The 14,375-nt window shown below is 41.7% G+C and overlaps 1 protein-coding gene across 2 annotated transcripts in view; it reads left to right on the top strand.

Annotated features, from left to right (window-relative positions):
• Window positions 1-14,375, top strand: part of EPRS1 (glutamyl-prolyl-tRNA synthetase 1) — a 206,048-nt gene that overhangs the window by 2,998 nt on the left and 188,675 nt on the right. For both annotated transcript variants that reach the window (XM_033937456.1, XM_033937457.1), the window contains exons 2-3: window positions 6,811-6,895; window positions 7,836-7,935. In XM_033937456.1, coding sequence (XP_033793347.1) covers window positions 6,811-6,895; window positions 7,836-7,935 — 185 coding nt within the window. The remainder of the gene's footprint in view (window positions 1-6,810; window positions 6,896-7,835; window positions 7,936-14,375) is intronic.

Here is a 14,375-nt window from a genome sequence, read left to right as displayed (position 1 = left end):
ATCTTAGATTACAAATACATAATTACATCTTTGGGAACCTTAATTCAATAGATCTTCACAGTACCATTCATCTTAAAACCAGCATTGAACAACATATATTTTATTGAAAAGCTTCTAAAAATAGTGTAGTTTTAAGAATTTTCTTAAATTTCTGAATATCAGATAGTGCCCTTAGCGGTCCAGTTGATTTGTTCCACAGTTTTACTCCCATGATAGAAATGGAAGAAGTTCTCGTGTTTTCATAGTGCATTTTTGAGAAGTCTATCAAAGCCAATCGCATCATACTTTTTTTTTATTTTGTTTGTTTTAATCCATTCAAATTTCATCTTCCCTTCTTACCATAGGAGAGTTAGAGTATATAGCATTGAATGATGAGGTAGATATAATAGGCATCTCAGTGACATGGTGGAAGGAGGACAATCAATGAGACACTGTTACCTGGGTACAAATTATATTGCAAGGATAGAGTAGGTCAAATTGGAGAGGTGGGGGAGGGAGGAGTTATGCTATATGTTAGACAGTGGTCTTAAACTCAAACCCTTTGTGGGGCCACATTTTGGATTTGTAGGTACTTGGAGGGCCGCAGAAAAAATAGTTAATGTCTTATTAAAGAAATGACAGTTTTGCATGAGGTAAAACTCTTTATAGTTTATAAATCTTTCCTTTTACAGTTAAAGGAAAGATTTATAAACTATAAAGAGTTTTACCTTATGCAAAATTGTCATTTCTTTAATAAAACATTAACTATTTTTTCTGCGGCCCTCCAAGTACCCTATTTTTTTCTGCAGCCCTCACATTTAAAGTTTAATATCTTTCCTTTCTCAAAACTGACACATTTCAATCACTATATTGAAAATAAAATCATTTTCCCTATCTTTGTTGGCTGGTGACTTTATTTTTCTGTGCTTTTAATTATGTTTCCAGGGCCTTCTTGTCCTTTGACTGTTTTTCTCTCCGTCTTCACTTTCTGCCTTGAATCCATCTTTGGCATTAACTTAATATTCATTTTTTTTTGCTTTCTTTTCAAAATCTACGTTTCCATGTCTTACCTTACCTTCCTATCTCTCTCTTCTTCTATCCCTATTTCCATGGTCTGACATCTCTTTCCTTCCTTTCTCTCCCTCTCTCCTTTCTTCCTTTCCCCTGGTCTGGCGTCTGTCTCCTTCCCTCCCCCCATGCCCTAGCATCTCTCTCCTTCCCTCCCCCATGCCCTAGCATCTCTCCCTCCCCCTCCATGGTCTGGTATCTTCTTTCCTTTCCCTCCCTCCCTCCCATGGACTTGGCATCTCTTGTTCCTCTCCTTTCCCTTGTCTTTCTTCTCCTTCCTTCCCTCTCTTTCCCCAATTGAGTGCAGCAGCAACAGCAGCATTTCCCTTCCCCCTTTCCTGTGCAGCAGAAGCATTTCTCTTCCCCCTTCCCTCCTCCTCCCTGTGCAACAGCATTTCCCTTCCCCCTTTCTGTGTAGCAGAAGTATTTCTCTTTCCCCTCCCCTTCCTTTCCCTTCCTTGTGGAGCAGCAGCATGTCTGGCTGGCTCCCTTGCTCAGTCTTATCGTTCCATTCAAAGCCGCGGGTGGTGGCTCCTCATGCGATCCGCGCCTGTGTCAGAAGCCTTCTCTTTGATGTCGTGACGTCAGAGAGGCTTGTGACACAGGTGTGGATAGCGCGAGGAGCCGCCACCCGCGGTTTTGAATGGAACGATCGACTGCAGCAAGGCAGCCGGCCAGACATGCTACTTCTCCACTAGGAAGGGAAGTGTGAAGAGAAATGCTGGTGTGGATGGCGCGAGGAGCCCCCACTGGCCGCAGCTTTGACCGGAACAATCAACTGCAACAAGGGAGCAGTTGATCATCGCATGCAGACGCGGGCCGTAAAATATCACCTGGAGGGCCGCATGCGGCCCGTGGGCTGCGAGTTTGAGACCACTCTGTTAGAGGGAATTGAATCAAACAAAATAAACATTCTGCATGACATAGATAGCAGTGTAGAATCCATATGGATAGAAATTCCATGTGTGAAGGGAAGGAATATACAGGTAGGATTATACTACTGTCCCCCATGATAGAATGAGCAGACAGATGAAGAAATGTTTTCAGAGATTAAGAAAGCTGACAAATTGGGCACCAGTATAATAATGTGTGATTTCATTTCCCAAACTGTATAGGAGATAGTATAAGAACATAATGCCTCTGCTGGGTCAGACCAGAGGTCCATCATGCCCAGCAGTCCGCTCACGCAGCAGCCCATCAGGTCCAGGACCTGTATAGTAATCCTCTATCTATATCCTTCTATCCCCTTTTCCTTCAGGAAATTGTCCAATCCCTTCTTGAACCCCAATACCATACTCTGTCCTATCACAACTTCTGGAAGCGCATTCCATGTGTCCACCACCCTTTGGGTGAAGAAGAACTTCCTAGCACTGGTTCTGAATCTGTCTCCTCTTAATTTTTCCGAATGGCCTCTCGTTCTTGTAGTTTTCAAAAGTTTGAAGAATCTGTCCCTCTCCACTTTCTCTATGCCCTTCATGATCTTGTAAGTCTCTATCAGGTCCCCTCTAAGTCTCCGCTTCTCAAGGGAAAAGAGCCCCAGTTTCTCCAATCTTTCAGCATATGAAAGGTTTTCCATACCTTTTATCAATTGTGTCGCTCTTTTCTGAACCCTTTCGAGTATCGCCATATTCTTCTTAAGGTACGGCGACCAATATTGGACACAGTACTCCAGATGCGGGCGCACCATCGCCCGATACAACGGCAGGATAACTTCTTTCGTTCTAGTTGTAATACATTTCTTGATAGTACCTAGCATTCTATTCACCTTAACGGCCGCTGCGCACTGTGCCGATGGCTTCATTGTCTTGTCCACTATTACTCCCAAGTCCTTTTCTTGGATACTCTCACCCATTAACAGCCCTCCCATCGTATAGCTGTACTTCGGGTTTCTGTTTCCTACATGCAAGATTTTACATTTCTCCGCATTGAACTTCATCTGCCATCTCGTCGCCCACTCTCCTAGCCTGTTCAGGTCCCTTTGTAACTCTTTGCAGTCCTCTTTAGTCCTAACTCCACTAAATAGTTTGGTGTTGTCTGCGAATTTTATTACTTTGCACTTCGTCCCTGAATAATTAATCACTACATACTCTATATTCACTCCCCTCCCAAGCCCATCCAGCAGGGACAGAAAGTCAAAACCGAAACAAAGATAGCAAAGTGGAGAAAAAACCCCTCATAAGTGGTCCAAATCTATGGCTTATGCACGGTGTGGTGAACCTTTGAGTCCTGTTGTTCACAAAGAGGCATATCCCTGATGGCTTTGTCCTTGTCCCAGATGCTCAGTTTCGTGCAGAAAGGCTATTCTAAGGTGTTGGCCCTCACCTCCATTAAGGTTCAGGTGGCTGCATTAGCATTCTTCCATGGCTGACTGTCTGGCTTTTTGCTGGCAGCCCATCTTGATGTGTGTTTCCTTAAAGGCATGAACTGACTGCAGCCTCCGGCTTGGCTTCCTTGTCCATCTTGGAGCCTTAATTTAGATCTATGAGTGCTCCAGAACCCTCTTCCCCTTTGAATCTCTAGACTTGATCATTCTGAAAGATCTTACTATGAAGGCGGTATTTTTGGTGGCAATGACAGTTCATATTGGGTCAGAATTGCAGGCTTTCTGAAGCAAGATGGCCGCGGTGCAGTGAGGACGCTCACCATCGGTTCTCCTGTTCGAATTTGTTTCCTTGAGAGTCGGGTTATTTTTATAGCTCGACATGCCGAAAAGAAGGGGAGGAGCGGCTGCCACAGCCTGGCAGGCTGAACTTACCCCGGGAAGACAGGAGACGATCCCGAGCTTCTTTTCTTCTTCACCTTGGAGCGAACCGACTGAGCCGAGGCAGAGGGAAGTCTCGGCCATCGGGAGTGACATTTCACTTAGCCCCGCAGGACCCAAGCCTCCCCAACAGCCACGAGACCAGGGAACTATGGCGGCTCTGAAGGGACAGGAAGGATCCACCCCGAGAGAGCTGGAGGGCTCACCGGTATCCCTGGTTGTTCAGGCAGAGATTTCAGCGTTGGAGAAGACAAAGTTGGCATCAGAGGTTGGAGGACAAATTCCATCGGTCCCCCACTGGTAAGGCCAACTGAGTTCACTCTGGAATCCATCTGGACTGCTTTAGACTCATTATATAAATTATGTGTAGGAACTCTTCCTTTGGTAAATGCACATAATATAAGGATTGACTCTATGCAGGAGGAAATAAAATCTCAGGGGGAAAAGATGGACTGTCTGGATCAACGGGTCCAAGGCATTCAATCAACACAGACTACCTTAATGAAGGACAAATTGCAATTAGTAAGGAAAGTAGAAAATTTGGAAAATTATACAAAAATGTTGAACTTAAGATTACTTAACTTTCCTAAAACTTTAGCAATGACGCCTAAAGATTTATTTTATAAATTTCTGAAAGAGATATTTAAATACCCTGAGAATGGTTTTCCTCCATTACACAAAGTTTATTACCTTCCAGTTTCAAAGAAGGCTTCTAAAACTGAGGCTTTAACTAATTTAAGTCCTATGGATGTTACGAAAATCTTGGAAACCTCAGAGAATGAAGTCATCTCATATTCTACACTTCTGGTGACATTTGTCTTTCAGCAAGATAAAGAGGCACTTATTAGGCTGTTCTTTAGGCTTAAAGAGGTGACTTTATGGACTCTAAGATTTCTATGTTTCCGGATGTATCTAAATTAACTCAATCCCGAAGGAAAGAGTTCCTGGAAATGAGACAATTTGTATTATCTTTGGGGGCTAAGTTTCAACTTAGATATCCCTGCAAATGTTTGATCTTGGATCAACATTCATATATTTTTTTTGGTCCCCCGCAGCTACGATTTTTTCTTGATGCTAAAGGAGTAACGCTGTCCAGGGCTTCCACAGTGGAATAATGTCTAGTTTTCATTTATTTGAAGAAGTAACACTGCATTTTTGTATGGTATTATAAATTTCTGTATAATATAAGGCCCTACCAATGTGAATTGCTTTTCCTATAATGTGGACTTTTGTTTGAGAGATGATTGATACTGTAATGGAAGTTGTTTAGTTCTCTTCTTTTCCTTTTCTTTTTAATTAATATGTTTAATCTCTCTTTCCTATATACATACTGTATGAATGTATATTTATAAAATTAAATCAATTAAAAAAAAAAAAGAATTGCAGGCTCTTTCCTGTAGGGATCAATTTCTTTCTTTTTTGGAGGAAGGGGGCTTCCATTCGTACGGTTTCTTCCTTCTTACCTAAGGTGGTATCCTCCTTTCACGTCAATCAGCTTCTATTCTTGCCTTCCTTTCAGGAGGTAGATCAAATTTATCAGCTTCCCTTTCTGGACATCAGGAGGATACTTTGAAGATACCTATAGGAGACGAATGAATTTCGCATGTCAGATAATTTGTTTGTGCTCTTTGGGGGGTCACACTCGTGAGGCAGCAGCATTGAAAGCTATGATTGCTCATAAAAGCGCATTCGACAAGGTCCGTTGTGACATGGGTGAAGTCATGGGCTTTTCCACTGGAAGAAATTTGTCGTGCGGCCACTTGGTCTTCGCTTCATACTTTCGCCAAGCACTATCGGGTGGATGTGGCTGCTCGATCCAGAGCTCCCTTCGGAGTGTCAGTATTGTCGGTGGCATTGGCTGCTTTGCCACATCCCATTCATCTGGATTTGTCTGTTGCTAATGACGGGGAAGGTAAATTTGTCTTACCTGATAATTTTCTTTCCCTTAGTCACAGCAGACGAGTCCAAAGCCTGCTGCTGTTGGTTCTGCTTATTATGAGAAGAAGTTGCTTTCTATGGTTATGTTTCTTGTGTGTTGTTTGTTCTTTTCTTTTGTATATAGTACATGGTTCAGTGATGTTCCTGAGGAGGGAGAACTGGTGCGGCAGTCTGCACCTGTTCCTTCTGCTTTGATAATGATTTGTCTGCTGTGACTAAGGGAAAGAAAATTATTAGGTAAGCTGGCTTTCACTTATAACTTATACTCAACTTTTCATCTCCTTTTGATTGTAATAGCCTTGTTATGCACTTGCAAAGAACACTTTAGCATTTTGGCTTGCTTTGTATATACAGTTCTGCTTTGAACAAAAGGATGCTCTTCTCAGCTCCAAAGTTAAGTTTCATCAGATTAGAACTGCAATAATTGCTCCTTTTAAAGTCTACCTTGTGAGATATGTGCAGAGCAGCTCCATGGTCTTCTCTACATACTGTTATTGCTTGTATCAGGCTTTAGCGAGGGACAGTGCCTTTGGTCAAACTCTGCAAACTAGTCTGTCCCTATGAGCTAACAACCCTCCCAATCCACTTTGGACTGCTCTAAAGACTAAGACAGCATGAAACTGACACCATTTGTGTCTCCAACTCCATCCTGCATGTTGATGGAAAAAGCAGTGTTGCCTATTTTGACAGAGGTTTTTCCATAGACAGCAGGACTGATAAAGCACATAATTCCTCCTACCTATCTTAGAGCTGTCTAATTCATTGGTCTGGAACCAGCTGAGGAGACCTCTGCACATGCTCAGAACATACTAAGTTCTGAGCATGTGGGAGAGCATCCTGCTGTCTATGGGACAACACCTGGTAAAGAGTGGCATTGCTTTGCACAATCTGTAGTCACTGCTCTAATCATTAGGCTGCTATTTGGACTTCTCATGTAAGTGTGCTATTCTGACATTAGCTCCCTCCCCATGATCAGAGCAGTAGATCATGTTTTCCTCTTGCTCTGCGATTAGCACCTTTCTGAGTTTTTTAAATTGCCACCTTCATTTTGTTTTGTTTCACAGGAGCCTTGCTGACAGTTGAGCATGTGAAAGACAATGTCAGAATTTCAGTGGAAGAAGGCAAGGAGAATATACTTAAGGTATCAGAGTAAGTATCTGGAACATCTTACTTCTCTATTTTTCTACCTCTCCCCCTCAATCCAAAGTGAAGTGTGTGTGATAGATTTTGAGCATTTTGTGGCATTAGATCAGAGGTGTCCAACCTCGGCACTTGCCAGGTCTTGTTTTTAGGATTTCACCAATGAATATGCATGAGATCTATTTGCATACAGTGGAAGCAGTGCATGCAAATAGATCTCGTGCAAATTCATTGGGGAAATCCTGAAAATCCAACTTAATTGCGGCCCTCGGGGATCGACATTGGACAACCCTGCATTAGATAATAGGAAGAACTCCTGTTTAAACTAAAAAGCAGGCTTTGCAGAAATAAAGGGTCAAACAAATATGAAGTTAAACTTATAAAAAGGTCTCGCCTATATCTATGACAAGCCAGTGTCCATATACCCAAATAGACTAACATGATATCCTGAATGCTTAGCTAGGTGGAGAGGAATTTATACAGGTGAATCTGGGATTTCAGTTACTTCTTTACTTATACTCCTTTGAAGACAGAATTGGGGATTTGTAACTTAACAAATTTTTTTTTTTCAGAATATTGGCTTGGTAAACTAACACTTTGCAAATGGTTAATTGCAATCATTGTAATCATTCATCTTGATGGGTGTCCATTACTCTTTGTTGCGCCTCTAGATAGAATGAAGTAAATTATATATTGTATAGTATTAAATTATATACCGCTTAAACAAAAAGGGGGTATATAAAATTAATAAATCCAATCCATTTCTGAACTTTAAAATTGTAGTAAATTAGTGCACTTGCCCAGTTAGATTAAAAATCTTAAACATCTGCAGATTTCTTGACAAAGAAAAATTGCTGCTAAATCTTGTTTTATTAGCAACTTTAATCACATGTGCAGGGCTTTGCCCATAATTTTCTTTGCCCTACTCTTTCTGTTTTGTCTTTTGCAGCAGTGTTGTTTTTACTGATGTCTATGCCATTGTCCGCTACCTGGCCCGAACTGCAGAATCAACGAGGTTATATGGCTCAAACCTAATGGAGCATACTGAGGTGAGTGCATGTTTTGGGGAAGGTTTCTCCTATTGCTGCTAAACTGTATATGTGTGTTGAGGAGGACCATACATTTTGTGTAGAATATTTTTTCTATTGGTACAGAGTCTATAACAATATCTAGTGTACAAGGACATCCAATCAGACTGGAACCTTAACTCTTTGGAGTACCAAACAGCCTTTAAGAAAATATAATTTGCTCATTGAGGCTGGAATGGAGGAATAGCCTAATGGTTTCAAAAGTGGGTTGAGAACCAGGGAAGCAAAGTTCATATTCCACTTAACTCTATTGCCTCAGGTTCAAGTTTAGATTATGAGCCTTTCAGGAACAGGGAAATACTTGCTTACTGTACTAGAATGTAACTTGCCTTGATCTATAATTGAAAAAGGTATGAGCCAAGTATAATTTAATAACAACAAATACATTTGCTTCCACATCAGAAACAGCTTTCAGTAGAGAAAATTTTCTGTAGATATGTTCCTATTTGTTTCTTTGTCAGGATGGCAGCAGCAGGATCATCTTGGAAAATTGAATGCAGTTTTGAGAACGTGGGAACAGATTTTGGGACCATTTCATATAGGAAGCTTCTAACTAAATTGGACAACCTGGGGATGGGTCCAAAGATTGTGGGCTGGATTCAAAACTTGAGCTGTTGGGGAAAGCAGTATAAATACAGGAAATGAAATTGGAACTGGTATTCTAGGTTTCACCTGCTGAAGTGTGAGTGTTTGTCTGTCATATAGTGGTGACACCTAATGGGCAGACTCTCTGGATGACAACATAACAACCCTCCTCCTTTTAATAGAACAAACATGTATATTTAGGAATTGTATCTTAAACTAAAATCATTGCACAGGTATAGGCAATTGTGTAAAAACAAAAACCCAAGGGGAGGAAAAAAGTCTCGGAACCAAACCTCTACTATCAGCTCTCAAGATGGGAAGAATTAAAGGTAATGATCTCATCTTAAAAACCTTTCCTTTGTTTAAATATCAACTTTAAGCCAAAAGACTCTAGCAATGCAAACTTCTGCAAAACTATAAACTTAACAGTACAAAAATAGAATTAACTTATCTGATCCCAGCTTCACTTGACGATGGCCAGCATTTTGCCAAGTGCTGCTTCAAGGATAAACTGGGACAAAACATGCACTGGAGTGTCTTACATGTCTGCACTATAAACCTTTAGTGGAGTGGCGTTTAACACTTACCTAATGGCATCATCCTGACCCATTAAGTTATAGCAGAAAGAGTCCCTAATACTGATCCTGCTTGAGCTTTTGAAAAGCCAGCGCCAGTTTGGTGGTTTTGTTATCCTGAGAATGTGAAACAGTTAAACCTTTAGAGCTATGGAGGACAATGTATTTCAGTGATTCTCAAATTGGCTGGGGAACCCTAGCTAATCAGATTTTCAGGATATCTGCAGTCAATATTCATGAGATTGGTTTGCATACACTGTCCCTGATATGCAGATCTTTTGCATGCGTATTCATTATTGTTAGTTTGTTTTATATTATGTATGTTGCCATGTGAACTGCTGAGATTAAGGTGGTATATAAATTTTTAAATAAATAAATTATGGATATCCTGAAAACCTCTCAACAGGAATTACCTCTCCCTCCTGCCCACTTAAAGGTGCCCCTTGGCAATCTAGAAGTGTAAGGGCAGAAATGATTCCCCTGTCGCTCCTGCTCCTGCTGGCTTGGCTCTCAGAACGGCTGCCATTACCTCCAGTGACAATTTTGCAAGACTGCTGCAAATAGTCACAATGACTATTTTAAGAGTAGAGCGGACATGGGCAAGAGTGATGGGGGTCACTCCTGCTGTGACTATACCTTAAACAACCTGGGCCAATCGAGCCTTAGGCCCCTTTCTGGCGCCTAAGGCCGGGGAAGGCTGCCATTTTGAAGATGCGGATCTGTTGGCTGGAGGGAGTAGGCAACCCTCCGACCAGTCATCGTAAACAAGGTAAGGGAGAGGGGGTGAGGGTTGTTGGAGGCACAGGGATGTGTGTTGGGGGGGGTTGTGTGGCTCAGGAGGGAGTGGGCATCTCTCCCACTGCTGGGGGGGGCATTGGGGGCAACAGGAGGGAGTGGGCATTTCTTCTGCTGCAGGGGGGTGTCAGGTTGCTTGGCGGCAGGAGAGAGTGGACATCTCTCCTGGTGCCAGGGGTGTTGCTTGGCAGCGGGAGGGAGTGGGTATCTCTCCTGCTGCCATGGGGTGGCGGTGGGGGTTGCTTGACTTCTGCGGGAGGGAGGGAGTAGGCATTCCTCTTGCCGATATTTGATTTGGGTTTATTCTGCGCATGTGCCGATTGCTATCACCAGCGATGGGCACAGGCAAATTTAGTGAACCTTTTGTTATTTGGAGAATGACTCGCCTTTTTGAAATCGCTACAATAACGGCTGCAACAGCGGCCCATCGGTTTTCAATGTGAAGTTTTGAGAATCTAGCCCTAAATGTCCTCGCAAACCTTCTGTGTGCCTCCTTACTAGCATAACCCCCCCCCCCTGCTGTTTTATCAGTTCATTACTTTGTACATTAGAAAACAAGGAAATTTTGATACGTTTAAGAAGTTACTGAAAAACATCTATTCTGTAACATGAAATATGGGCATTAAGACATTTGTGATGGGGTAAGTTCTGGTCGCTTATTTGTTTGTGTATTTTTTTATACATGTGTTTTATGTATTTCTTGTTGTGTATGTTTAAATTGTGAGCTGCCTTGGGAAAGGCGGGTTATAAATAAAATAAACAAACTTTCGTTTAAAGCAGTCTTACTTCATGCATTAGCCATATTTGCTTAGAGTGTGAGTGTGAACATGCTGAGATCCCGTTTACCATGAAGCAGCTTCTCCAAGCGAAACGCTGGCCGTCATTTGCAGGGGAAAATTAGCTTTTTAAGCAATTGAGCTGTACACAATTATAGAAGATTTGAAAGACAAAAGAAGATTTAAGTTAAGTGTGGTATTCTCATGTTTGCTAATGCATGAACTAAGACTGCTTTAGAGAATGACTAGCTGCGGGTAACCCGCCAAAATGGGGAGGGGGTTGCTGCAGGTACGGGAAGAAGGCCATGCACCACCATGTGGAGTGGTGAATGGCCTTGTCCCCGCAGTTAAGTATTTTGCGCACGTTGCCTCACTTATCACCCCTCCTGAGCACGTGGTCCAGCAGCCCCTATCTCCATCCTCCCGATCACCGTGGTCTGGGCATCTCCCTCCCTTCACTGGCAATTTTCATTTATTTGTCTCCGAGCGGCCCGAGCCATTAAACAAGTCGTGTGTGGCTGCCTGAAACTTCTCCTCTGATGCAACCGGAAGCAGGAAGTTGCGTCAGAGGAAAAGTTTCAGTTCAGCCGCATGCGACTTGTTTAAAGGCTCGGGCTGCTCAGAGACAGCAAAATGAAAATTGCCAGCGAAGGGGAAGGGAGGGAGGGAGATGCTTGTACTGTGGCGATCGGGAGAGAGGGCTGCTGGACCGTGCAAAGGGCGCTGAAGGGAAATGGGTGAGGGGAGAGAGGAACAGATGCTGAAGGGAAATTGGGAGGAGAGAGTGGGGATCAGACGTTGCATGGAAATGGGTAGGAGAGGGGAGAAAACGCTGAAGGAAAATGGGGAGGGGAGAGAGGGGAGCAAATACTGGATGAAAGGAGGGGAATAAAGAAAAAAGGGTACATGCTGGATTGGGTAGACAGATACCAGATCTGAGGGGAGGAAAGGAGGAGAGAGATGCAAAATACCACCTGGGGAGGGAAGGAAAGATGTAAGGGAAGAAGACAGATGCCAGACTAAGGGGTAGCAGAGGAAAGAAGATGGGTGCCAGACCAATTGGGGTGTGTGTGTGGAGGGAGACATGGAAGAGAGAGGCACAGTTTCTGATAGAAGTAGAGCAGATTTCATATGGAAGTGGCAGAGAGAAGGCAGACAGTGAATGGAAGGAACAGAATTATGAGAAGATGAGGAAAGCAGAAACTAGACAAAGGTAGAAAAAAAATGCTATATCTTTTTTGGGTTTTTGGTTTTTTGGTTTTTTTTGCTTTAGGATAAAATAGTATATTAGATGTGTTGATAAACATTTATAAACAAAGCCCTGCCAGCTGAAGATCTCTTCTCTATTTCGGCAGCCAGAACTTTGATTTATAAAATGACATTTGTACAGAATATTGTTTCTTTTTATACTTTAATAAAATAAGTTCATTATAAAACTTATGCCTGATTCAAATAAAATGTCGCCGGAGCTTTTTTGCAATTACCTCACGGACACTTTGCTCCGGCGACATTTTATTTGAATCAGGCATAAGTTTTATTTTTGTTGTGGTTTCATTTGATACCTTTCAAATTAGGGACCCCTGATGAAGGCGTGTTAACCGAAACACGTGTCAGGTCCCCTGGTTTGTAAAAGGTGGTGACATTAACGGCAACCATAATTGCTTTAATAAACTAAGACTGCATCGCATACCTCTGTCTGCAGTTGTTCTTTGTTTTGTATGCCAGTGAGGAGGCACATAGAAGATTTGTGAGGACATTCTTTTCTTTGCTCATCAAAATTCTGTGGTTTAAACTGAATCATCTGTAACACATTGTTTGTCCTATTTGTGTGGAATTTAAGATATTTAAAGAAAGAAACTCTACCCCACTGAGAAAAAAATTCCTAGCCAAAAAAACCATCCCTATAACCATATAATAATCCCAGGAGTCACTAGACACAAAAATAGAGCACTATTTCCAAACAAAGCAAAAATAAGTCTTCAAAACACTTACCTGAAAGTCCTGCTGTGGACAGTTCTCCTTCTGCTGTTTATTTCCACACAGGTCAACTGATGATTGTAGCTTAGTACACACTCTCAGTCCACACCAGTACTCCACACATCTTGTACCACAAAATTTCGCATACCACTTTGTCAGGAGAAGGACATAAATTCACACATTCCCCCCTCCTTCTAGGACAGGGGTAGGGAACTCCGGTCCTCAAGAGCCATATTCCAGTTGGGTTTTCAGGATTTCCCCAATGAATATGCATTGAAAGCAGTGCATGCAAATAGATCTCATGCACATTCATTGGGGAAATCCTGAAAACCCGACTGGAATACGGCTCTCGAGGACCGGAGTTCCCTATCCCTGTTCTAGGAGAACTGGACAGAAGTTTCCTTTGAGTCTTACCCTTGATGCTGCCTCTTTGACGTACAGGGATTGGCCCAGTATTGAATTAGTCTTTTTTTTGTGTATGTGTGGTATGGGTCTTTTTTATATTATGTCTAACCCCTGTGGGCCCTGGCCAGTTCTGTAGCCTTGAGTCAGTGTTAGCCCATAGTCCTTTTAACAATATTGGAGTTAAAATGATTTATAACAAATTGTTGGATCTTCTATAAAGGTAAAAAGACTTCATGAATATTGACATAGTAAAGTTTGTGTTATAGAAGTTATGGAAAAGAAATTGATATAATATAATATAAGTGTGACTTCTATGGCAAAGTCCATCCAAAGTAAAAAAAAAAAAAAAAAAAAAAGTCTGACCAAATGTGGAATGTCTGTTTTTCTTATGTAAAATGCACACCATATAGTTTATAAAGTTTCTCAGTTGGTCACTATGAACAGTTCTCTCTCCACCCCCCCCAAAAAAAAATAATAATTAAAAAAAAAAAAAAATATATATATATATATATATATATTTATTTTTTTGGGGAGGGGGAGAGAACTGTTCATAGTGACCAACTGAGAAACTTTATAAACTATATGGTGTGCATTTTACATAAGAAAAGCAGACATTCCACATTTGGTCAGACTTTTTTTTTTTTTTATTGAGATGAGTGTTCTGTTCTCCAACTGTGGTCAGACTGGATTACTTGGAAGTACCAATATCTCCTAATGGTGAGATGAATTCCTTGTCAACTCCATGCAGTAAGAGGCTGTATTCCCCACCTAATAGCCAATGAATCTTTTAAGAAAATTATCCAAACTTTTTTTTTTAACCTAGCTGTACTACTGGCCTTGATAAAATGTTCCAGCGATAAATGCTGTACCTTAATTATGCATTGACTGAACAGACATTTTTCTGGTTTGTTTGTGTAATGGAGGTTTTGGGTTTTTTGTTGTTTTTATTTTTTTTTAATATGCTGCCAGTTAGGGTGAGGGGTCACTCCACAAAACTAACACTATAGTATTTCAGTGTTCTTCACAGTGGGTTGGGGCTAGTGACGGCTTTCACTGACCCTTTCCCTCAATTGTTCATCATGCTCCGGAGTCATTAATTGAGTAAGCTCTTTTCTTTCTAATACAGCTTCCAACTGATTTTCCTTGGGAATCTATTCTGATACACCTTAGTGGAAGATAGGGTTAAAAAATGCAGCTTAGAATGGTAGTTATAACTGCATGCAATCTAAAGAAGGTCTCTATTAGATGAATTTCTCAACAGGTGATGGTGCCTGTTGTGGATGGTCAG

Source organism: Geotrypetes seraphini, chromosome 3 (genome assembly GCF_902459505.1).
Source record: "Geotrypetes seraphini chromosome 3, aGeoSer1.1, whole genome shotgun sequence".
Taxonomy (NCBI): Eukaryota; Metazoa; Chordata; class Amphibia; order Gymnophiona; family Dermophiidae; genus Geotrypetes; species Geotrypetes seraphini.
Note: the sequence above shows the minus strand (reverse complement) of the source record. Positions and strands in the feature narration are given on the sequence as shown.